Source organism: Eretmochelys imbricata, chromosome 5 (assembly GCF_965152235.1).
Source record: "Eretmochelys imbricata isolate rEreImb1 chromosome 5, rEreImb1.hap1, whole genome shotgun sequence".
In the NCBI taxonomy this organism is placed as follows: Eukaryota; Metazoa; Chordata; order Testudines; family Cheloniidae; genus Eretmochelys; species Eretmochelys imbricata.
The window spans coordinates 50,349,704-50,376,473 of record NC_135576.1 but is presented as its reverse complement, the minus strand read 5'-3'; the positions used below and the strand labels follow the sequence as shown (position 1 = coordinate 50,376,473).

At 42.1% G+C, this 26,770-nt stretch overlaps 1 protein-coding gene across 1 annotated transcript in view; it reads left to right on the top strand.

Annotated features, from left to right (window-relative positions):
* The first annotated feature begins 249 nt into the window (after positions 1-249).
* MAP1B (microtubule associated protein 1B) overlaps positions 250-26,770 on the top strand; it is a 93,508-nt gene continuing 66,987 nt past the window's right edge. Inside the window, exons 1-2 of the mRNA XM_077816317.1 lie at positions 250-427; positions 6,285-6,386. Of these exons, the coding sequence (XP_077672443.1) occupies positions 250-427; positions 6,285-6,386 (280 nt within the window). The remainder of the gene's footprint in view (positions 428-6,284; positions 6,387-26,770) is intronic.

Sequence of the window (26,770 nt, the reverse complement as noted above, 5' to 3'; positions counted from 1 at the left end):
ATGCTGGAACGGCGGCAGCAGCAACGCGCCGGGATGTGCTGGGTCCCCTCCTCCTCCCCGGGTCCCAGCCCTGCACCGTCTCGGTATAAAAGCGCCGCCGCCTCCCCGCCCGCCCTCACTCTCCTGCTGCCCGCAGCCCGGCACCACTCGGCAGCTCCGCGCCGAGGAGGGAGGCACCGCTGGAGATAATCCTTTCCCTCCCTGCCCCCCGCCCCGAGCAGCAGCAAGAGGAGGAGAGGGGCTGGCAGGATGGCGACCGTGGTGGTCGAAGCGGAGCCGGACCCGTCTTGTAGCATCCCCAACCCCGCGTCCCCCACGCCCAGCCTCTCGCACCGCTTCCTCGACAGCAAATTCTACCTGCTGGTGGTCATCGGCGAGCTCGTGACCGAGGAGCACCTGAGGCGAGCCATCGGCAACATAGAGCGAGGTAAGGTGCCCGGCCCGCCCCGAGAACAGCCCTTCTGCTGCGGGTGGGAGGCACGGGGACAACCACAGGTTGCGCAGAAGTCCTTGCTGTTGTCTCCTCTTTGGAGACCCTCCCCCCCCTCCCTTTTTATCGGCCATAAATGCCCCTGGTTCGGCGCCCGCCCTTGGCTCCTCACCGTCTGCCACGAGCGGGGCTGCAGCTCGCAGCGTCCGGCGCCAGGAGTCAAGATGTTGCCTTCACTAAACCACAAGGAGAAAAGAATCTGATGCAACCACTCCCTTTGCTCGGAGGGGGGAAAATCCTCCGCTCCCAGCTGCAGCGCTAACAGTTGGCAACGGGGCTAGCCCAGCCCAGCCCAGCCAGGCTTCAACCTCCTCGGCTGGCTGACGCGCCTTGGAGGGGTCGGGAGGGTGGCCGGGGTTGGCACCGGCGGAGGGAGGCAGCTGTGGTTCCCTGAAGCGGTTTTGGTGGTTCCGTTTGGCGCATGGGGGGGAGAATTTTCCTCTTCGCTCGAGGAGCGCCCCACCTTGCGTGACATCATTGCCCATTTTTCCATTTCACAAGGAAAACTGGGGAAAGCCAAACGGAAATCTCTGCCTGCTGGAGAGGGGGCTTATTTTCTGCCCCTTTTCTTTACAACCCCCCCCCCGCCCCCCGACCGTGTCCCTTCTCCATCGAGAATGTCCAGACATAAAGAAGGGGGGTCAGAGACTGCAGGAATCTCTTTGTGTTCAAGCCAATGTTAATCGAGTAGTTTAGGTGCAGTATCATGAGACATACGTGGCTATTTAGTCCATAAAGCAGCAGCAGAAATTAAGGAGGAGGCTCCTTCTAGATCGCGCTGGCTTCCCCCGCACAAAGATCTGCAGTTGGCTTTTGCTGCACCCACACAGCCTAAGACACAAGGCAGGAGAAGGTGAACGGGTGAGACAACAGACCTCTCCCTCCACTGCAACTGATCTCGAGCCGTCCCCCCCACTATTGCTTCTCTGTGTCCCCCCCGCCATTGTTACTCCGCTGTGCTAGTGGGTTTTTCTGCAGAGGTCGTTCCGGTCTTCTGCAGCAGCAATGCCTCCCTCGCTTTCTCTGTTCCCCTCTTGGTGCTGCTGGAGTCTGTCTGCCCAGAGATACCGGCTCGTGGGCGTGGTGCAGTCCGCACTGCGGTCCCTATGGCAGCCCAGAGCGGACAAAGGGCGTTCACATAGCCAAGAAAAAATACATTTTAAACAATTATTTTAAAAAACAAACTGCATTTCGTCACTGCAAAATAAAATCTAAGAGATTTGGGGAGTCGTAGTTCTGAATAGCGAGGAACCCCTGAGCAGGAACGCAGCTGCTTCTATTGTTTCTAACTTTCAGCAATAAGAGTTTTTGTTTGCTTTAGAGAATTTTATAGGAATAGATTTTTATAGAAGAAAAACAACAAAGATTTAAGTGATTAAAAATTTAAATATCTAAACATTCACTCTCACAATCCTTACATTATCCAGCTACAGCTGCTATTATTCAGAATATTTGCTATATTTTTTTTAAAAGTCACAACTCCATCAAAATATAAGTAAGAAAATCATGATTTTTCAATCAGTCCTTGCTATTGTTTCTAAATAATAGATTTCAATGAATTGGAAAATGCTATGATGGCACAATATTGATATGTAGTACAAGTAAAACCATTACTAGATGTCATAGTTTATTAAGCTACATTACTGATGTTTTTGTAACAAATGTGTTTTCTTTTTTGGGCTGTGAGGGTAGAGATTTCAGAAAATGTCCATTGTCAGAGGGAGACCTTTTAAACAGTGAATTGGTTACCATTCCTGGCTTATAGGTGTGGTTCAGCAGTCTCAATAGGACTTTAATTGTCTCTTCCTATTGTAGCTTCACCACCCACCCACCATCTGTCTTACTTCATTATTTTTTTCCCAAATTTATTTTTTACTCCTTTCTGATTAAGGATTAGCTAGTCACAGCTAACCACCTTTTAAAATTACCTTTTTTATCTTTATAGCTGCCATTGTCTTCCAGTGAAAACTGTTGTTGCTCTGCTCTGTAATTTAGAGCCACTTGGTCAGTGTATTTTCCTAATTTTACCCAAGTTTTGATTAAGTTAAAGCTGAGTTGGCTGCATTTTTAAATCAAATTATTAATAATTAATAGAGCAAACGGATGTGTCTTCTGCCCTCAAGACATCTGATGTCATCCTTCTTCTGAAGAAATCCTCTTCAGGCTCTTGAAGCTTCTGCTGTGTAATTCCTGCTGTACGGTTTCCATTGCTGCCACCTAAACTCACAAAGCATAGCATATTTTAAATATTTATAAGCAACCCTGTGGGCTGTCTACTCAAAATTTTGGATTAGAAGTCACCTCTCTCCTGCAGGTGGCAGATCTGATTAGGAATTCAGCTGCTGGAGATATCACTGATTTTATGTTCATCTGCTTTGTTCTGGATTAACACACTGGGGGAGTCTGTAGCTATGTATTTGTGGAATAAATATGGGCTTGATGAATCTCCTCTTTTCAGAGGAAAGCTCACTACTATCTGGAAAAAATAGTCCATTCCAAAACCATCCATTCTCAACAAGGCCTTCAAGAGTTCAGCATCCCTGTTAACTCTTCTTTGCTGTCTTCTCTGGTATGTCTTTTGAGCATCATCACTGAAGATTGTGGATTCTTGTACAGTACTGAAGAAAAACAGAATCAGAGAAGATATTATCTGATAATTTACATCAGTGGGTTGGTCTTACACAGCCTGAATGATTGCAGATTCAGTTGCTTTAAATTTCATGAAGAGAGGGTGTCTTGTTTTGAGTTTGCCAACTGTATTTTTAAATTCTGAAGTATCTCTTTCTATATAACTACTTTGAAATGGCAGTCTTCTAGTGGTCTAGGGTTGCCTTCTGATGTGTCAAAAAATGGCTTCAGTATCTATCCACTGGTCTAGCACACAGACTAAGGCTTGTGGGTGTGCCCATTCTGCTGTATAATTAGTCCAGGGGCTAGCGGCATCTGTATTCCTAATACCCCAGAAAGAAGTAATGATCCCAGGTCCATTGTATTTTCACTGACTGTATATTGTTATACATGTAATATTTATCTTTAAATTGTCCTTGGTTTATAGATTTAATCTCCATCTCACTTAAACCTGACGTTATCACTTTTACTATTTGAAATATGGTGTTTATATCAGAAATGCTGAATCATGGACCTTCAAGTATAGAAAATGCTCTTTAAGATAAAGAAAATAATTACATTTCATTTTAAGCTTCCAGCATTTTCTTGATTCTTGTGTTTTGCATATTGACAGGCTGAGTGATCTGGCTCTGTTCCAGTATTGTATTGTAGACTCTCAATCCAGGCATAAATCTACACTCTACACATTTGCATCAAAAGGATGTCAATGCACCGAATGATGGCAGGACAGACACTATGTACCTGCAGCATCACTGAATCCATGTCTGTGTTGCTTAATAGGTCTACCAAATGCTTGTAGTCTATCCCTAAACAACACCATTGCTTATCACTCAGGGTTTGCTATCATAGGTCAATGAGCTGTTGTCTGGAGGTTGCCTGAGTTTAGGACTTGTTTAATCACCATTGTTTAGCTTCAAGATTTATGGTCAGTGCACATTTACAAACAGCATTTCTCTGATGTGCTACTTATCTGGATGATGGTTGACTGCTGGGTATGATATCTTTAAGATTATTCTTGATTTGAAGTATTTGACACATGGAAATAATTAAATATGAACACTGTTAGTGTGGTGTATTTAATTCCCAAATTCATTCACCAAAAAACTGCATGACTAAGAGGTTTCTAGAAAACGAAGATAGGAAGACTCCTAGCAGAGGGTGACCTCCAGTGCCTACATACAAATATGTTACAATTCAAGTAGCGAGTGAGTCCCTCCATAGTTCAACTAAGTAATTTAGTTAGGGAATTATTTTCATAAACTGTTATGAAATGTATGGAAAATTGTGTATTTCTAAAACTTATATAGTGTTTAAAAATTGCAGTTAATTAATAAAGTGACATACCCCAATATCAGGCACATTGATAGGCTGGTTGAAAAGCTGTCATAAAGACCCTTATGAAAAATCATCAAAAGTAGCTTCTCTCTGTGCCTTCTGGACTTGCTGCAGAATGAGCATTCCTATGATGTCATTGGTGGCACAAAGTAGCTATTGGATCAAAACAGCAAACTGATAGTTAAATCATCTCCTCCCCTGCAAAATCATTTGGAAATGGGAGGAATAAACCTGTATTTCAACAGATTTGAAGATGCAGAAAGTATTAGATGGCTTTCTCTCTATAGCAAAGGCCTCTGGAGTGGGCAGGGGGCAAGGGCCTTGAAATGCAGATCCTCAAACATTTTGTATTGGGAGTCCAGTCATCAAACCTATTGATCTCAGGCCAACCATGCAGAGTGCTGAACTCTCTCTGTGACTTCTCTTTCTTTTCATCCCTACCATGCACAGTGTGCCTCCCACAGGAGTCAAGCTAGGACTAGGGTTCTCCCCCCCAGAGTTAAAAGAAAGTGGGGAAACAGGGCTGCTAGTTTGAGCATAGTCATGTTGGAATTTCCAGGGGATGGTACCATATTGAGCAGCTGCCCCAACCCTTATTCTGTCTCCTCCAACTGGGTCCTCCCTCCCCAAATACTGCAGTTCCCCAACTCCACAGTTGCATGACAGGACATGTACAGAAAAGAAGGGAAAAAACAGAGAGACAATTCAGCTTATGGGAATGGGAAGCGGCTGATACCATTATAGGCTCTGCTCCTTTCCCTCTGCCCATCCACTTGCCATCCAGCTTGGCTAGTTTGTGCTGGTCTAATCACTGCACCCCTGCAGAAGAGGATAAACATTTAAATTTATTTTCAAAGTGGTGCGAGTGCCTGTACCTTATTGGAGAACTGCCTGCACACTTTTAAAAAAATGAAGAATTTTTGAGTTGTAGAAAAATATAAAACATTGCAGACCATTTCATATTTGGTTTTCTCATTCCTGTGATATTGAAACTGGTAACTTTATTCCCCCACTCGCAACTATAAACTTTTAAAAATATTTATTATGAAAACATAAGTTTCAGTGCCTTACATGGGTCAAGAATCTTCCTCTTTAACTGAGAAAAGAAACTGGATAGCAAAGTAGTAGGACCGTTTCCAAGCTTAATTTAAGAGAGGAGATCAAGTAGTATATTTTATATTTGAGAGAGACAGGATTTTGACACTTCTTGAACAAAGGGAATAAAGTAACAATTTATATTTTCACTTTAAATGAGATGGCTCATTGCTAGCATAACAGCTCGTCATTAAGAGATCTGCAAATTTAATACTTAAAGTACTGGGACTATAATATATGTAAGGTGTCATTTTTTTTCTTTCATGGGAGCAAACACAATGATCTTGTAACGTGGCTAAAATATTCCCCTGCATAATTTAGTTTTATGCAATTCAGTAGCTAATGATCAGTAAAAACAATGTATTATGTTGCAAGTCAGTTTGGGGGCATATACTATCAATATATATGTCATAATGCTGCAGAATCAACCAGCAATTCTCAGATTGCAGGAGCCACTGTTTTTTAGCACCGATGAACTGCCTTTTCCTCATTTCTCACTGACCACTGTCTTCAGTCGTGTCTGAGAATGTTCAGTATCATGCAAGATTGAGCTATAGTGAGTGCAAATGAACAAAACAGCTGTCAAATGGATATCAGAGAGAGGAAGGATGGGACACAGGCAGGCTTTGGAATGGAGAAATATTTAGCTCTGATGAATGAGAATCCAAAATATTCAGCTGAAAACTTTCAAATCACACATATCAAATATGAATATATATTGTTTTTTGACTTTTAGGAATCCGATCATGGGACACAAATCTGATTGAATGCAACTTAGACCAAGAACTGAAACTTTTTGTGTCTCGCCATTCAGCTCGGTTCTCTCCTGAAGTTCGAGGTAAGACTTCTTTTTAGTTTTGACCAATGTTTGGCATAGCTTTTTTTAAAAAACAAAACAAAACAACAACAAAAAACCGTACTGTATGACTTAGCTTAGTTTTTAGTCTCTGACACAGGATGATTTTCTCTATTTAAAAAAAAAAAAAGAAGAAGAAGCTTCAGACATAATACTCTTTTGTCAAAATATTCAGATATCTGATGCAATATATTTGGTAGTACTTTTTAAGGTACGCAAACTAAAACCTATGCTTTAGGTATGTTGCATGTTCAACGCTATGTTCAACTTCATTATATATTGATATTTGGGTGCTGCTGAGTTTCAGGCAATATTCATTATTTGAATGAGTGGTTGTTTTCCTTAAGGTAAAGTGACCGATTAACAGCCCTGGAGACTGGAGGTCTTTTATCAGAATAGGCACAGCACAATCCCAGCAATGTGCCTTGATCGTGACTTGGATGGACTACCTCTGGAGAGACAGGAGGGGTGGTTCGTTCTCTAAAATCATTCACTCGTGATTCTCTCTGAGAGTAAGTCTATAACAAAAGGTGGAGGTTTTGTGACATGGAAATCTGTTCATAAGGAACTGGAGTTAGCCTATCAACTCATGCTGAACAGGTCACCAAAGAGCTATCAAAAGGTAGTAACTTTTGGTCACTACTTACTTGGGCTGGAATTGAACAGATAACTGAGAGGGGAAAAACTCCATGGCCCTGTAACAATTCTCTGCCCCATCCATTTCCTTGCTTAAGGTACATTTTGAGAATGAACGAGTAAGAAGCTTCTGCTTTCTCATGAAGTTCAGGTATTTCTTTGCATCAGAGCAGGCTCTGTTCAGCAAATTACTGTCTTTAAACTTACTTTAAACAAGGTTACACCCCATCCCTCAGTTAATGAAAAGGGTTTTCAGCCACCAGAAACCACAGATCCCCTGAGATCTACGTAAACCTCAGGGGAATCCAGTAGAAGACCTGTGCATCAGCACCAGTTCCACAGAATGGAATATTTGTAATTTAAAGATTAATATAACTTTCAGCTGATTCCCCATAGTTGGTTGGGGACGGGGAGAGGGCCCTGCCCCTTTTAATCTCAAATCCATCCCCCTCGTCACACAGCACCTCAGACTGTTTTGGAGGGCCTTCTGTGGCCTTTGGGTATGATGGAGGGGCACTGCTACAGAAATGGCCCCTGGCCACCCTCTTGTTATACAGAAAGGGAGGACTACATATGGACATGCAGGGGAGTGCATGTTATCTGGCTTACTCTGGGATTCATTGTTCAGTCAAGTTAATTTCTTCTCCCCCTACAAGTCAGCTTTTTCTTTTCCCCTATTTTGAACTATGACTGCACCTAAACTGCTAATTTTGCAGTATGATAAAGCCCTTCAGAATTGGTATAATTCCTGTTCTGTGAACATGGCTTGTATAGTGTTGTTTGAGTTGCTCAGATAGAATTTTCCACTCCCCTGCTTTGAATGGTTGAGGGAACACTTTTCTTTCACTTTCATGGGGACTGTGGACTCTTATGGGAGGCATGAGACCTAAATCTTCTCTTCTGACTTCTCTGAAAGCCTGCTTTTCAGTTGAGGATTTGTACCAATAAAAATTAATTTTATAGTTTGTTGTGAATCATACAGAATTGACTTCTGTCATTTCATGGGAATCTGATGATTGGTAAGTTTTTTCTAACTTTTTTTTTTTTTTTTAAACAAATCTTGAGTTTAGGCACGTGTACAATCAACATTAGATTTTAATGAATACTATACAGTCTTCTCAAAGGAATTTAGGTTGTTTTCACTGGTGAAATATTTGTGGATGTAAGCGTAACAACTAATGCAGCATAATATTGACTAAATAACATTAAAATTACTGGTCATGAGCATGGTTGGGATGGCTATGAAATGCTGCTACAGCAGATTCCTAGAGTCAGTATCACAAATTGTAACAAAGAGATTCAGATTACTCTTGCAGTATTCACCCTGTCATCTTGGATAACACACTGAAGCTTTTTCTGTAATTATGAGCAGCATTCGTTACACCATTTGTCTCTAATAAACAGACTGGTGGCAAAGTCTATGCACATTTGGTCAGATTTAGAACACCATATTTTTTTTTAATCTGTTCTGCTGTTTCACAGGCCAAGGGGAAAAGTCCAAAAATTTTTGAACATCTAGGTCCTGGTCTTGCCATCATTGACTTTCATGGAAGCAGGATCAGATCCAAAGTACATATCTTACAATTTGGTTTAAATTTCATTGATCATGAACCAAATTCAGCTGTTTAGTCACACAAGTTTCCCTTTTGTTGCTTTGAGAGTACTTGAGTATGACTAGCAGGATTTGACCCTGAGGGTGGAACTGTACATTACACCTAAAATTTAATTTGTAAATGTCTAATTTAAGATTTCAGCTAAAAACTTCTTTGCCTTTATTTTAGCAAAAACATGACCATGCATTTCAGATTTTCAGGAAGTTCTGTTAAATGGCTTAACTTGGGACATTATTTTTTGATAGGTTTACATGAATTAAAACCAAGCAAATCTTACTTCTTTTTTGTAAATGATAGAGGATTATACACTATTTTTCAATGGAAAGATTATAAAATTGTCTAGGAAATATTCTCTAGGAATTGTATTTTTAGCAGCCTTTTTTTGTCTAGACTTGCCTGTTTAGTCTGTCATTGTGTAGAATTACAGCTTAATTGTATGTGACTTGAATTCATCACCATCTCTATGACAAGCAGTAATGAATGTGTTTTCTAGTACTGCTCAGTCTTTACAATAAGACACACAAATCTGTGTTCAAAGGCATTAAAGAATCTGTCTTAAACCTGAAAAAGTGAGGAAATTCAGAAGTGAAGATGGCACTCTAGGTCAAATTCTACCCCCAGATGCTTGTATAAGACTCCCATTGACCTCAGTGACATCCCTCTTAACAGAACCGAGAACAAAATTTTGGGCTTTATCCTTAGTGCCTTGGTACTGAACCCATGTGAGACTCCATTGTGCTTTCCATTTTGTGCCATGAAAAGGAGGCCTTTTTTGGAGCCCTTTTTGAATAAAATGTCAAAGTAACTGATTTCTGTTGAAATTTCTGAGCCTGGATTGAAACTAAATTAACATTGATTTCACAACAGAGTTAACATTTTGCGTGAAGTATAAAACCGACTAAATTTCTCCTCATCTTGGAAAATCCGGGTAGCTAAGACCCATGTTCAGTAAAATGAATATACAATATTCATCATGGGGAAAAAAAAAATCAACCTGATGAGATTCCAGTAGTGCCCATCATATGTAAGGTGGGGGTATAGTTAAATAATAAATGTCACCTTTAATTTTGAAACTCCCTGCTTTTGCCTGTTTAAAACCAAGCCCATAGTGTGACCCAAACATAAAGCCAGATAAACTTTTGGGGGTAGGGACTGTCTTTACTAATGTTTGTGTAGAGCTTAGCACAATGGGGTCCTTCACCTGGTGGAGGCCCTCTAGGTGCTACCACAATATAAATGTGTAACAATAATTTTGTGCAGTCCCTGCATGGCTGCACAGTGACAGAGGCAAGAGTAATAAGTTTCCCCACACCTTTCACAGCAATTCAAAGGCTTCGCAAAGCAACACTGCAAACAGGGTATGTTACTCCAAATGATGGTATGATGGAGGGGGGAGTCACACTCATAAGGTGCTCAGTACCTTGTGGTACAAGAACAAATGTACAAGAACAAATGGATATAAACTGGCCATCAGAAAGTTTAGACTTGAAATTAGACGAAGGTTTCTAACCATCAGAGGAGTGAAGTTCTGGAATAGCCTTCCAAGGGGAGCAGTGGAGGCAAAAGACCTATCTGGCTTCAAGACTAAGTTTATTGAGGGGATGGTATGATGGGATAGCCTAATTTTGGCAATTAATTGATCTTTGACTATTAGCGGTAAATATGCCCAATGGCCTGTGATGGGATGCTAGATAGGGTGGGATCTGAGTTACTACAGAGAATTCTTTCCTGGGTATCTGGTTGGTGAGTCTTGCCCACATGCTCAGGGTTTAGATGATCACCATATTTGGGGTCGGGAAGGAATTTTCCTCCAAGGGAGATTGGCAGAGGCCTTGGGGGTTTTTCACCTTCCTCTGCAGCATGGGGCACAGGTCACTTGCTGGAGGATTCTCTGCACCTTGAAGTCTTTAAACCATGAGTTGAGGACTTCAGTAGCTCAGACATAGGTCAGGGGTTTGTTACAGGAGTGGATGGGTGAGATTCTGTGGCCTGCGTTGTGTAGGAGGTCAGACTAGATGATCATAATGGTCCTTTCTGACCTTTAAAGTCTATGAGGCACTGAAGAGAATATGCCTTTCCTGAGCATCCTTACTTTTTACATTTGTATATCTGAGGAATGAGTTAATTTGAGGCCTAATTTTGCTCCCACTGCAGTGAATGGCAAAACTCCCATTGATATCAATGGGAATAGAATTAATTCCCAACATATATATATATATTTTTAAATGTTATAAAAGAATAAATTCACTTGCTGGTGTTCTGTATACTCAGTTATAGCCAGAATAGTACTTTAAAAAGACAATATATCCTGCCCTCAGAAATGGGGTTTCGAATGGAAATGCTAACAGGCCCTTTGCCATGGCTTATGCAGTAGCTGAGTTAGCAGGCCCCTTAATAAAAAATCTTGGACTGATGATGTCAGTTCCTGGTGAAAAATGAATAGCAAAGCTAATAAAATGGTTGCCAAGACAACAAGGAACACTACTTAAAATGAATACTGCAGTGCATACTTCTTTGTTTTCTCCATCATGAACTGATAATTTCCATCATATTTTGAAGTAAACTTCAAAAGAAGAGAAAATCTCACACACGCAACAGTTTGTGTGTCATGCTGAGATGAGGGTGGAAAAGTACTGAATGGTGTTTTATTTTAAAATGAAGCTACTTTTAAACAATTTGTTAATCCTTTTTAAATTTAAAATTTATTTTTCAAGTGCATAATAGGTGAAATTCTTCTTACACGAAGCAAGAGTAAATAGGCTTTGTGCAGGGAATCAGTGTGGGATGAGGGTGATGGAATATATTCGCCTTCATTCAGTCAGGCCCTCCACAGATGTTCATCTGCCCCTCTGCCTCCTACACAGAGGCTTCCAGCCACTGGATCAGTGTGGATTCTAGGCCTTGACCAAATACAATCCATTTCAGCTAAACCAGTGCAAGGTTTGTGTGTAGAACAGTTCCTATTGTCTCCTTTCCTGGTTTGCCCCGAATGAACATGTGTTTGCCTATTCAATACCAGGCAGGAGCTCGCTGATGTAGAGCGGAAGTGGAGGTCTTGTTGGTGGCCATTTCATCCATATCTCCACCTACATCTTGAGACTTACAGTGAGGAGGGCCTTGCCTTGGGCCTTCTGTAGTAGGGTAAATTCTACCCAAAACGCATTGTTTCTGTGACTAGAGTAGCGCATTTAGAAATAGAAAGAATAAAAGGTGATAATCAGTTTAGTCTGCAGGTTCTCAGTGTGGTGGTTGAGAGTCTCAGTTGACTGACAAACGTGTCTAGGGTTCATGTCCATGCCCCCCCTTCCTGGTTCTGTCTGTGCCACTGGCTTTTTTTTCCTTCTCTCTCCTTTGTCTCTGTGGAGAAGTGTGTGCACATACAAAATACATAGCTATAGAGAGACATGCAACCACATACATGCCCATTTGAATTCATCTGCTTTATTTTAATTTGTATTACTTTTGTAAGATATTTGAAGAAACTTTCTTGAAGCGGATGTTGCTGCATAGGCATTGTTTGCACCGCACTTTTAAATATAAACTTTCTGCCAAATGCTGTCTTGTAATATAACATGGCACAGATGTTTAATCTATAAAGGTCGCTCTCAGAGATGTCCTGCTTTTCTTGTGTTAAAATACACACAACATACCACATATATCTTTTTATTTTTAATTATACTTGTTGAGTTGTTGCATATAAATCTTAGTGCCTTTGACTGAATACTATGTGTAGATTTTTAATTAAAATGACATAAGTACCTTTTAGTCTTGTAATGGAGAATTTGTGCATTGCATTTTAGCCATTAATACTTCTACAGAAATATGTGACTAAAAGAGAGTCAGTACAATGTTTCTCATTTAATGTTAAATAAATATTCACATCTCCAATACTGAGACCATATCTATGTTCGTTAGAAATACAATGTGTCAGATCCTCAGCTAGTGTAAATAGTGTAGCGCCCACTGACTTAATTAGAGCTATGCCAATTTATACCAGTTTAGAATCTGTTCTAATGCTTTGTAAGATCAGATCCCCAAAATTACTGATAAAATGTTGTGTTAATGTTGTTTTTTAACTCTACTTTCAGCAAAGTTTTATTTTTTTTAAAGTTAAAATATCCTGGCCTACATTCGGATCTCATTTACACCGGCATAAACAAGAGTAACTGGGATCATCATCTGGCACCAGGTGTGTCTATACTGTAATATCTGTCTAGTATATTGTGCTCTATGCAGAGAAATGGAGAGCACTGTCCATATCTAAGCACTAAGCAATGTCTCTAAACACTTAGATACATTCATCTTCAAAATGCAAGTAATCTGGCATGTTAACAAGCTCAGGGCTAGTCTATAAATATGATTCTTAACCTACCAGAGACTTCTGTACCTTGAATAACTATCTGGGGGGAATCCGATTAGCTTGGTATATATTTGGAGAGTTTATCTCCAGTTGGCTAAAAGATTTGTTTTTGTGCTATAAAGTGGTTGCTACTTGGAAGAAAGAAAATGGAGGCAGAGAGAGCTCAAGTGGAGAATTAAGCTGATTCATGCTGCTGGATCTGTGATTGGTGTTTCCTGTAGGAGTGTTGCTGCTAGCAACTTCACAGTAGAGTCACTGTCTCTCACTACAGAGTAGGGCTGAGGTAGGGGATTGCAGACATCTTAAACAAAGGTGAAAAAGGATCCCTCATGCAGGAAATAAATGCCATGATTTCATAAAGTATAATTAGCTTTATTTTGTAGTGTACAAAGATTTCCATAGATCAATAAAGGATTACAAGTAAAATACCTAAAATGTCTGTCTACAGGAATAGATATGAATTACTTAAACTCTCTTCCTTTTAGTGGTAATCAAAATTCCAGAAGTGTGCTACTAAGTGATTTTATTTGCTCAGTGAGTCAGTTGTTGCACTGATGTGACAATCATTCTTGAATAACTTGACACTTCTGTTTTTTTTAGGCATGATCTCAAAGACAATTAACATGAATTTATATTACTGCTAAAACACCAGTATGTGCTGATATTAAGCTGCTAAAGTGAATCAGCAATAGTACTGAGAAGTTTATTTTTAAATGCCTTGCATCACAAGTAGATAAAATTAGCATGTTATTATAGAACTCTCCCTTTGCTATGGAAACTGGTCTTGGCTTGTATGTGGAGGGGGGGCAGCAGTGTAGGGTTAGGTGAGCCTTAACTGAGAATTTCCTTTTAGATCAGCGGTTCTCAAACTGTGGGTCGCAACCCCATTTTAATGGGGTTGCCAGGGCTGACTTAAACTTGCTGGGGCTGAAGCCTGAGCCCCACTGTCTGGGGCCAAAGCTGAAGCCTGACCCCACTGCCCGGCGCCAAAGCCCAAGGGCTTCAGTCCTGTGCGGCGGGGCTCAGGTTACAGGCCCCCTACCTGGGGCTGAATCCCTGGGGCTTCGGCCCTTCCATCTGGGGTGGTGAGGCTTGGGCAGGCTCAGGCTTTGTGTACCCAGCCCCTCCATCCCCCGGAGTTGAGTAGTTTTTGTTGACAGAAGGGGGTCGCGGTGCAATGAAGTTTGAGAACCGCTGTTTTAGATCATTTAAATTCCCATTGTTAATATTTACGTTGGGTTTCTTGTTGTTGCTTTTGGAGGAGACATGATCAACCTTAGCTGTGCATTCCTAAGATTTTTGCTGAGGGAATACAGTAATTACTCTCCATATTTCTCTTCATTAAGTTGCTTCTTTCTAGACTCTTAGTTATTTTTGGTTGCCACCTTTATTATGGCTCCCATTGATCTTTGTTTCGGTATTCATTTCCAGTGTCCTCTCATTATTGGCCTTTGTTTAGTGTTATTAGCACATGACCTTTGTCTGATTTTCATGTCTTCCTTTCTGGAATTGTTCTAAGTCTGTAACTAGGCTGTCACTGTCGTTTGTCATCTGCTTTCTGGTGGTCATAGCCAACGTTGTTTAAATGTTGGCTTTTATGTTCTCTTTCTATGATTTATCTTTTATTTCACTATCTAGATTTTCTCCATCTACTTTCACCTACAATTTATCAACCTTTTGATGAGTAAGTTGCTGGGAAAGGCGGAGCTGAATATTAATGGTTTCTGTTCAGTATCTATAATGATAAAGGGCTTGATCCAAAGTCCATTGAAATAGATGGAAAGATTCCCATTGGCTTTAGTGGGCTTTGGATCAGGCCCTAACGGTTCGGAATTATTACAGACCAGTGGTCTCCAACCTTTTTACGCACAAGATCACTTTTTGAATTTAAATGCAACCCAGGATCTACCCTGCCCCGCTCACTCCATTCCTCCATTGCTCGCTCTCCCCCACCCTCACTCACTTTCTCTGGGCTGGGGCTGAGGGGTTCAGAGTATGGAAGGGGCTCTGGGTTGAACCTGGGGCAAGGGGTTAGGGTGCCAGAGGGGGTGAGGGGTGCAAGCTGTCAGAGGGAGTTTGAGTGCAGGAGGGGGCTCCAGGTTGGGGTAGAGTGTTGAGGTGCAGGAGGCAGTATGGGGTGTGTGATCCAGGAGGGGGGTCAGGGTGCTGGAGGGAGGTTTGGGGTGCTGGCTCTGGGAAGGGGCTCAGGGCTGTGGTAGAGGCTTGGGGTGCTGGCTCCAGGAGAGGGCTCAGGGTTGGGGATTGGGATGTGGGCTCCCGCTTTGCAGCACTTACCTCAGGTGGCACCTGGTCAGTGGCGCAGCAGAGCTAAGGCAGGCTTCCTGCCTGCCCCTGCCCCATGCCACTCCCGGAAGTGGCCAGCATGCCCCCACAACCCCAGGGGGTGGGGGACAGGGCTCTCCATGCACTGTTCCTGCCTGCAAGCACACCCCCCCACCACACAGCTCCCATTGGCCACAGTTCCCCGTTCCCGGCCAATGGGAGCTGCAGAGGCGGTGCTTGGAGGCAGAAGCAGCGCACGGAGACCTCTGCCCCCTTCCACCCCTCCAGGGACCATGGGGGCATCCTGGCCGCTTCTGGGAGCGGCATGGGGCCAGGGCAGGCAGGGAGCATGCCTTAGCCCCACTGCACTGCCAGACTTTTAGCGACCGGAGATCATGATCGACTGGTAGGCTCCAGGATCGACCAGTCGATGGTGATCTACAGGTTGGTGACCACTGTTATAGACCAAATATTTTCTACCATTTTTAAGGGTAAAATAAGTACTTGATCTCATGACAACCTGAAAGGAGGGGAAAAAGAAATTGTATTTCCCTATTAGTCAAATGAAATGACACTTCGTTTCCGGTGAAAAGCCTTCCTATGTATGTACAATAGTATAAAGAAAGCCAAATCTGCTACCATTGTAGTCAATAGGAGTTTTGTCATTGACTTCAATAGGAGCAGGTGCAGAACCTATGTGGCTGTTAACTATACCAGTTCTGCCTGTACAGTTAGTTATGCGCAATGTTGACTGCTCTCTCAAATTCATTGAGAGAAATGCAATTTTGGCTGCTGCTGTTTTCAGTCTCTCAGTGATGTGAAAAGCTCCAGCCATCATATAAATTTTGTGGAGTCAAAATCAGACAGGGCCTCTAGTTCCCTGTAGACTACAGGAAGGTGCACTAAACTGCACGCCCATCAAGAGACTGTTGTTAATATTTCTGTGCACTTCACAGACCTTATTATGAGCCAAGGTCTCATGTTGCTACCTTAAGGGGTAACTATCATTCACGCATTTCACTGGTCAGGATTTAGACAAAATAAGTTCAAGTAAAGTTGGGACTAGAACTCAGTTCTGTAAGGGTATGTCCACAGCAAAAAAAACCCTGCGGCTGCAAATCTCATCCTGCATCAACTGACTTGGGCTCATACTACAGAGTTAAAAATAGCAGTGTAGACATTCCTGCTCTGGCTGGAGCCTGGGCTCTGAAATCCAGGGATCTCATGTCACAAACCCATCACTATGCTTTGCACTAAAGTGAAAGCTTTTCAGGGCAGAGTGTCATGGGTGGTCTGACCAAGTGGTTGGAGCAGGAGTTGAGAGTTAGGCTGGATTATATATGAGTAGATCAGAGTCTGAGATATGGCAAAGGGCAAACTGAGAGTCAGGTGTCAGGAGGCAGGCAGGATTGGGTTACCGGGAGATCAGAGGCAGGCAATAAGAGCAGGTAATGCAAGGGAAGCAGCTCTAAGCAGGGGAAAGAAACCCAGCTGCATGGACAGCTTCTTGTTCCTGAGCTTGGTTTAAATACAAGCAGGGAATCCAATCAGGACCCACAGAATTCTGCCAGTCAGATCCCAGGACAGGAGTCCTCTGTCGGATTTCAGCTTCTAGTTCTGGCAACTTTTAGCAGGTCACTGTGTAACAGGTTGGAATTTACTGGCTCCTAAGTTCCCTGTGGACCAAGATTTGAGAGCTGCAGACCCTGAAACAGAGGCCCTTTCTTATTGTGCTTGAATAGGATCTAGAACAGGGGCAGGTAAACTTTTTGGCCTGAGGGCCGCATCAGGTTTCTGAAATTGTATGGAGGGCCAGTTAGGGTAGGCTGTGCCTCTCCAAACAGCCAGGCATAGCCCGGCCCCTGCCCCCATCTGACCCCCCTGCTTCTCGCCCCCTGACTACCCCCTGCCGCCCTATCCAACCCCCCCCTCCTTCCTGACAGCCCCCCCGGGACCCCTGCCACATCCAACCACCCCTTCTCCCTGTCTCCTGACTGCCCCCCGCTGTCCCATTCAACCCCCCCCGGTTTCCCACCCTCTGACTGCCCTGACCCCTATCTGCCCTCTGACCACCATCCCCGAACTTCCCTGCCCTCTGACCACCATCCCCCTGCTCCCTGCCTCCTTACCGCACTGGTGGCGCAGCTCCACCAGGACAGGCAGCCGCGCCACGCAGCACAGAGCACCGGGTTAGGCCGGGCTCTGCAGCTACGCTGCCCCAGGAGCTCGCCGCCCAGAGCATTGCGCCAGCAGAGCAGTGAGCTGAGGCTGCAGGGGAGGGGGAACAGCAGGGAAGGGGCCTGGGGCAAGTCTCCCTGGTGGGGAGCTGAAGGACTGGGCAGGACAGTTGTGTCCTGTGGGCCATAGTTTGCCCACCTCTGATCTAGAACAAAGGGGCCCCAATCTTGTTTGGGTCCTCTAGCAAGAGATCCTGCAGCAGAGGTTAAAATTGTCTTACTCACTTTAAGAGTTGCAACACTCTTAATTTTCACATCCATAAAGGGGGGCGGGGTTCAAAAACCAGAAGACAGACACAAAACCTCTGATTTAATCTTGTGTTTTGTTGTTTTTTTTTTTTTTTTAGGGTGGCCTGTCTGACTTACGTTGTTTGAACTTTTGGGGTTGGCAATACTGGTGGTGTGAAAATTTTTGTCCTTAAAGCCTGACTATACAATATTTGTGCTGGGGACAGAAACCTTTCATGCCTCAACCTGCCTGTTACTCCACACCTTGCAATAGCCCCTGCTTATAGTAGCTATGCTGCAAACCCTCCTTAATGCATAGTCAGCGGATCTGTATAGTTCAGTAGTTCTCAAACTTTTGTACTGGTGACCCCTTTCACATAGCAAGCCTTTGATAGCGACCTACCCCCCTTCTAAATTAAAAACACTTTAAAATATATTTAACACCATTATAAATGCTGGAGGCAAAGTAGGGTTTTGGGTGGAGGCTGACGGCTCGTGACCCCCCCCCCCCCCGTAATTACTTTATGACCCCCTCATGGGTGTCGACCCCCAGTTTGAGAATCCCTGGTATAGTGGATCCAATGGCTGTATTCCCAGAGCTTCCCTGGTGCAATCACAACTCCCCCCTCTGCATTTCAGCAGAGACCATGTGGTCTCTCTGATTCTGGCAACTGCCTCACACCCCACCCACACAGAAGAACCATCTCAGTTCTACTGAATTTTTGGCATTCAGTAGCTTGCAGGATTCACACATTAGGAGCCAGCCGTCTGTTCTTATGCTGTGTAATTTTAGGGTTATATATCTGACCTGCTAAATTTAAAAAAAAAAAAAGTACTAATTGTCTGTTTTGTCAGTCTTTCTGATGGAGATAATTATGTTAATCCGACTAAAACTATGTATTCACTTTTTCAGTTGTTTGAAAGGTACATTAAAGAAAGTCTGTGTCCTCAAATGAGTCTGCAGACAGGATTTAATACTTGTAGCAATCTACTAATCCAGTGGTGTTACTCATACTCATTTGTCTGGGTCTACTAACATTTTTTAAGACATCATTACCACTTACCAGCTCAGATTCTGAAAGTTCATATGAGTTAAAAGATTTTAAATATTCTTCAATACCTAATCTGGATTTTGAACATTAAACGCATTCGAAAAAATTTGTTTTGATCTTTTATTTGTATTTTTGCTAATGGTATTACTGAAGCTGACAATTAAACTAAAAATATTTTCCAGTCACTGTTATTTTTTAGAAAACTTTAAATATTTTTTTTTGCCTTGGGCTCCAAGCCTACCTTCTGTGTCTCCTGAAAAACAAATCTCTTATTTAAATGGAACACCAGGAAAAAATAGAGAAGTCATTCAAAAACAATCAAAATGGAGCCTGTGTAGTATTCATGTGACCCTTTAAAATTCTTAGCTGTGATTCTTTGATTCCTTTCTCTTTTGAGTTGAATCACAACATGATCCCTCAATTGCATAAACAGTTTGTGACTGCACCATTTGTATCCCCAAAGAATCTCTGATGGGAATAGTTGCTCTGCATCTAACCATCTCCTCTCTCCATTAAAGCCTGTAATTACAACAGGAATTACAATTTGTCTCCAGCTTCAGTGGGATAATGTCATTGCATGTCAAGTAGGGGATCATCATGTGGAAGGAGACCCTGCCGACATTTTCATTTTATGTTAAATAGGAGAATGTGGTTATATTCATCTGTGAGAGAAGCAATTGTTGCCTTGCTGCAGTGGGGAAAAACCCAATTATCTGCTCTATTAATAGGAGCATGTGCTCCATAACCCTTTACTATCAGTTACAGAGGAGATGGGACAAAAGCATTTCTCTAAAATCTGTATTTCCATAAACAGTAACATAAACTTGCTCTTCAGTATGCTGAACAATATGGGCAAGCATACACTGTAGCAATAGTTGCTTAATGGGGCTTGATTCTGATCTCCCACTAATTTTACACTTGTGTAACTCTATTCATGGCTTACACTGGTGTAAATGAGAGCAGAATCTGGCCCACACGTTGGTCTTGCAGCAAACCTGAAGGGAAATGTTCTGCAAGTGTTGGCAATTTCTTAATAAATCTCTACAGTTTTGCTATTTGCTATGTTGTACAACATGTTACCAACTTTTAGCTTTGGTCCTTTTATTTGAGTCCATTCCTTAGCTTTCATCTTTAGTCCTTCTGATGTCAGAGGACACTTGTGTGGTACCTATGAAATAACCTGAATCCTCCGACGTTGTTTCAGGCCCACCTGAAACATCTGGTGCTAGAAATTTAATGGTATGGTGGAGGTATTTTCATTTTTAAAATTGGTACTCTTCCTTGATTTTTAAATAGCAAAAGGCAGGGATTACCCTGAATTCTTTCTTCCATGGTATAAAGTGAAAGACACAGAATGCTGTTTCACTGAGTGACCATGTAGTCCACATTACCCCCTTTCTTTCTCTTTAGTCATGTTGTCTTTTCTTTCCCCTCTCCCTTTTCAAAGTAGAAGGTTATGTCTGAAGGAGGCACACTGGAGAATATGATGTACTAATGTTGGTGGCTTTAATACTGCTGTTATGTTTTCAAGAGTGCGGTCTGACTTGCACTTACTCTAAATTCCACACATTCTTATTTTTCTCTTTATTTTATTCCTCCTTTATTATTTTTTATTTCAGAGGAAGGCTAAATGACATGTCATTGTCCAGTGGCACATTGTCAAGCGCTTCCACCATAACTGCCACCCATAGAGCTGCACCATTGTTAGCAGTAATGAAAATTTTTTCAAAGAAGACCCCCATGTACAAAAAAACATAGTGAAGATTCTTTGGGCTTACATTGATCTTTTGCTGTGTTAATACTATTCTAATACAGCAATTATTGCCTGCTAGTTAGCGGTAAATCCCATTAGAAGGCACCACTTATCCTCTCCCCATCCTTTTCCGCTCTTGATGAGCGGAGAAAGAAAGTCAGTTTTGTCTATAATAGTGAAATTTTGAAAAACATTTCCCACCATTGCTATCACTGGTTCAGCTCCACCAGTGTTAGCAATTTGGGAGCCTTCATGTAGATGGGTCATTGTCTGCTGCCATCATTTTAGGGGTGGTGTAATTAGATCTTGCCTGATCAGGTCAGATGGTACAGTGCTTAAAACGATGGTGGTATGTTTACATTAGAGCTTCCAAAGCTATTAACGCTGGTGCTGCTGAACTACTGTAGACAGGCGTTAGGAGGGAAGAGAAAGGAGAAACCCTTGGTTCCCAGTCTTGCTGCATCTATGCTAGTGGAGACCAATGTTCCCTCTAATTTTTGACAGGCCGTGTGTGCAAATTGTTGTGCTTCTGTGCAAATTTTTGTGCACGCAGTGTTTCGCCCTGTGCGCGGGGTTCAGGATCTGTGTGCACACGCGCACAGCTTAGAGGGAACAGTGGTGGAGACTGAGAAGAAGTAAGCCCAGTATTGCTGTAGGATTGAAGAGATGTTTGTTTCCTACAGCTATCCTGCAATGTGAATGATTATATGTCCTTCCTGAAGGCATTTACAGGTACAGGTGCTTCTGAAACTGCTGGGTCCTTACTGGCAGTGAGAAGGAGGGCCTCCTTTTCTCTGAAGGGTAAGCTCTTTAGAATAGAGATGCTGACTTCTTTTGTGTTTGCTCTTCACCATGTACATTGTTTATGCCATTGAAAACTACAATTAGTAATAAAGCTGCCCTCTTTATAATGAAATCCATGTTAGGGGAAATAAAATTCTTTGCTATCAGAGGGTTATACTGTATTGTATGTCTTAAGTATACAGCACAGTATCATACTGCTCCATCATGTCCCTTCACTATTCCCGTCCTCTTCAGATTCAATCTCCTTAATGTCTGGTCCATTAGTTAGTCCTTACTTTTGCATTTGACCACAAGGAAGTGTTTCTGTATATCCTTTATCTGCATTCAAACTCTAGCCTGTTTTCTCTTCATGACACTACTCCTCCTTTGTTTTTCAGAAGATTTATGTTTTTAAGATGTGGAACAGATGGATCCATCCTTATTAAATCTTAACTTCTACAGTTCTTACCTCTCTTGATATATGTCAGACCTGCCCTCCAGCTCCTTTGTCTTTCACCTTTGTCCAGTGTGAATCTAGAGGTAATCTGCTGGCTGAGGTCTAATTTTCCTGCTCACATCTGCTCAGACACTGCCACTGATTTTGGCTTCACCTCTGCTGCTCTAAACATTAGAAGTTAAAATGTCCACTTTACCCTTCCAAGCAACTTTCTTCAGATTTTCTTTCCCTCTCGGGCACTCTGGGTCTCTCTGTCATTGAACATTCCCTAACATGCCATCTGTTGATACCCAGGACTCTAATTCTATCTGTATCTCTTTGAATCCTACCAACTTCTAGCACTTCCTGTATCACTTACTCAATCTAGTACATGACTCATCACTTGCAGGGATGGGGGCACTCCTCAGAGCATACTGCATGACCAGGGTCAAACGAGAGTAGCTTTGTTCAGTTGTGATAACTTGTTTTAGTTGCTGACTATGCTGTGCAGACTAGAGATGTTAAATACCCCATATGTAACCAAGGCTAAGAATAAGATGAAGATAAATTTATTAAATTGCTCAAACCATATATTCAGGATCAAACTACCATCAGGGTGGGTTTAAATAAATTTGCATTTCTGTTGTATTTGTGTCAAAAAGAACTATTTTAAGCTGTTCAGTGTACATATATTCTGCCACCAGATGGCTATTTGTGGTCATGGTTGCCATAGTTAACAAACACATTCACAGTTGGACATTGCTGCTTTAAAGTGTTACAGATTTGTATGCCAAAGGTTTTCACTTCGAATATTAGCACAAAACGTCCTAAGAACTCTTGTGTGTAGTTTGTTGAAATTTATTAATAAGGAGGAAAAATAAGTAAGAACAAAAGGCTAACAAGAAAGCCTATACAAATTTTCTCTCTCGTCTTCAAATATAATTCATAATACTTTCAAACTCCTGACTTATTCCAGCATTGTTAATATGGAAGTAGTAACTTTAACATTTATTCCAAACAAAGTCTACATAAGAAGGCCAACATTTAATTACACATTTTCAACTGTTTTAAAATTGTTAACAGGAACAACAGAACAAAGACTATTCATTGTCATCCAGCCTGTCTTTATTCAGAAATAGTGATTTGGAAAATTATGTTCATTTCTACAAAAACAACGAGGAGTCCAGTGACACCGTAAAGACTAACAGATTTATTTGGGCCTAAGCTTTTGTGGGTAAAAAACCTATTTCTTCAGATGCATGCCCAAATAAACCTGTTAATCTTTAAGGTGCCACTGGCCTCCTTGTTGTTATGTGGATACAGACTGGCATGGTTACCCCTCTGATACTTCGTTCATTTCTGCTTTTTCACCAGTAGATGGCATTGGCAATTTCTCTATCTGTAACAATACAATAAACACACTGGAACAAATACCAGCTATAATAGTCCATTTTTATAAAGTATGTAGATTTTAGCACTTAATTTGATATGTATATCTCTGTAAAATATTTTGTATCAACATTTACCTGAACTTCAATAGCCTATACTTTTACTTTGGAATGTTCTGTAGAATCTAAGGGACCAATCCCGCAGTGTGGGAGTGCAGCAGTCCCCAAGTGCATTGTAACCAGTGTGGGAGAGGCAGGATATAGTTTATAGGTAGACTGTGCACCTTGGCCCCACATGTGCCTTGGAGCATAGGCCCATGGTGATCTGTGAGCATGATGGAGGTGAGTCTGTTGGGTCTGTGATTGCTTGGATACATGGAATGGTCAAAACTTTGTGTCTCTACAGCTTCATTAGTGGATGCAGATAGCCTGGTTCAACTCCTCTGTAACTTCTCCATGTAGTTCCCCTGCTCACTGCTCATTTAGTTGGGTTATGAGTAGGGACCAGGATTTGGACAGTGTAACACATGGAGAGAGAGAGATTTTCAAAAATGTTCAGTATTGTCCTAACTGTCTTCCATTAAAGAGCCAGTGGGAACAGAAGAAGGCCAAAGAAGAGTGCTTCTGAAAATCTGTGTGTGTGAGAATGAATACAGATGTCAGAGGGCATACATATTAAGTCTTGCAAACATTATATTCTCTGTTTTGTAAGAATGCATCTTGAAAGATCTGAACTTTTCTCTCCAGAAGCTATACTATAACAACTTCAAAAAGGCATGAACTCCTGCTTCCTTCTCTCCCCCAGCTGAATTTAGAACACAGCATGAAATTTAAAGATGTGAGTCCTAAGCAAGTAGGCTCCGAATCAGTTGTCGAGTTTAGTATAATTCAGTTTTTTTCCTCCCGTCTCAATGTTTGATGTGCCTTTCTGAAAGAAACAGGAAAATGTCTGAAGCACCAGGGACACAGTCCCATGTCACTTGCTGAAGAGAATACTACTAGTTTGACTATGCATTTTTAGTGCATTACAACTAAAATAAGTGTGCGTGTGGGTGTATAAATCAAATTGTGTCAAAAGTTATATTTTTAGTGACCACAGTGCACATAAAACGTGATATACTGATAGGCTTGGAATTTAGTTAGGACACTCTCAAGTCCTAACTACCCACCAAATAGGTAGAACTGCTATCATGATATGTTACCCTGCCAAACAGCATCAACCTTGACTTGGAAGGTCCATTTGTAAGGGTGAAAAGGATTTATTCATGTCCTGCTTCAGCCTCATATAATGGACTTTTCTGCTCAGAGGGCCAAGAATGAAGCCAATGTAGATGGTTTGTATTGTACGTTCTTCATTAGAACTCAAACTGAGACCACCAACTCTCTCTTCGCATAAGTCATCAACCAGCTGTCAAAAAGTAATGACGATAGATCTCTCTTTGGTTTGAAAAAAAACACAGAGATAAGACTCTGTATCTTATCACCAAGCCCCTGAGTTACTCAGTCTCTCAAGATATTACGGGTCAGATATTTTTAAGATGTACGAACTGAGGTCCAGCACACTCAGTGTGCACCTACCCAGATTTGCATGGACAGATCTTTCGATCAGATGCAAAAACTGGAATATGCACATGCAAATACCTACCTGTACAGTCATTCAACTGATTTGTATGCACAGATGCAAGCGCATGTACAGTTGTGCATGGATGTCTGCTTCTGCTTTAAAATCATGTAGGTAGATGCTTATATTAGTTACAGTCACTGACCCAAATTTTGTTCCCATTTGCACAAATGTAAATGAGTAATTTTACTGACTACAGTGGGATCACTCTGGATTTACACCAATGTAAATGAGAGCAGAATTTGGCCCACTATTGAAGAATTCCAATTTATAAATCCCATATGCATAGTTTGGGGATTGGTTTTGGAGATCATTCTATATTTTGTTTGTAATATTATTACATATAAAATATAATGCGGTGATACTGGGTTAAGGTCCTCTGTTGAACAGGAAGCCCAATATGGTGTGTCCCCCACTTATTTTGGGCTTTGGTAGAGATGGCTATGAATCAGCAGATTTACATTAGATGTAAACCTGTGAAGGTGAAATGTTTATGCAAAGCATAATACAAGCATACAGTGCAAGCTGGTGAAATATTGTCTGTCATCTAACAAAGCTTTACTTCACATGAGAGTTAAATGCTTTTAACCACTGCCACATGTCTCTGGAAATATGTGCCTTTTTTTAATTTCTGGAACATATTGGCCATACCCTGCCCCATTTGCCTCCCCCATTGGCAGCCCTGCTAGTAGGGTCTGTACCGGCAGGGCCACCGACAGGGGAGGCAAAAGAGGCAGGGATGTTAAAGCACGGGAGTGCTTTAAGGACGATCTTTTTCCCGGGGCAGTGTTTTAATGTTGCTGCACGCCCCCGTCCCTCCCCCGGCAGCCCTGCAGCTCTTTAATGTTCCTGCCCCTTTTGCCCCCCCTCGGCCGCCAATGGGTGGAGGGGGGTGGCAAAGGGAGCAGCTGCCCTGGGGCCGCCAATTTGAAAGGGCCCAGGGCTCCGGACGCCACTGCCGCTACTGCAGCAGCGGCGTCCGGAGCCCGGGCCCTTTAAATCAACAGGGGAGCCCCGGGTGGCACAGGCCAGGTGGCCTGGAAGGGCTGGCTGGGGGATGCTGACCCCCCCTCAGCCCCGCCCCTTCCGGGGACCAGAGCCACCCCGGCCCATACCGGTAAGTGTCTTCAGTTACTTTTCATCCCTGCTTTTATCATCTCTGCTGTGCCATTCCCCGAGTCAGTACGGCTGCTTATCTCCTGGCACAAGGTTAATTTAAATTCCACCTGTCTGGATTATGATCTAGTAGAGTTTATTAGTATGCAGACAGAGTTCCAGTGCATATCTTTCAAGCGGCATATGACTTCAGGGCATTTTCACACTCTGTCAGGTCTGTTGTACCTTACAGTCCTGGCCCACATATTCATATTAGCACAGCTTATTTAGGCAAAGAAAGACTGTTGTATTTATAGGAGATATTACAATATGAGAGGAGTATTTTTTTAAAATATCTGTTCAGTTAGACAGGTTTGCCCATTCAAAGATTCCAGGGCCATTGAAGACACAATTAAATGTTAAATTTCAAAAGAATATTAAAAAATTAAATTTGACAGGCCAAGTCTCTTTAATTCCAACTATATTTTTGTCATATTAATTTATTGTGATATTTTAGACTTCATTAGAAGCAGTTGTTGGTCTTTCTTTTCAGAGACTACTTATCACTGCTTGTCTCAGAATAAACTAATATAGGATCCAAAATATGCCTGGACAGTAGGCTAAAAGAAAGTGACTAACTTCAAACACAAGTATAGAACTGTCAAGGAAGGGTTTAGGGTTATTTAATTGCATTAGTTATCATAAGAAGTACCATAGTCTAAGGTGAAAATCCAAATTGTGGAGCCTCCTAGATGCAAAGCCTTCAAAGGAACTATATTTAGAGATCAGTCTTGCAAACATTTACTCAGAGTGGCCTTCTGAGAACAATCACATAGGAGTCAACTCATATGAATGAGGGTTTGTTATTAGTGATTTTGTGT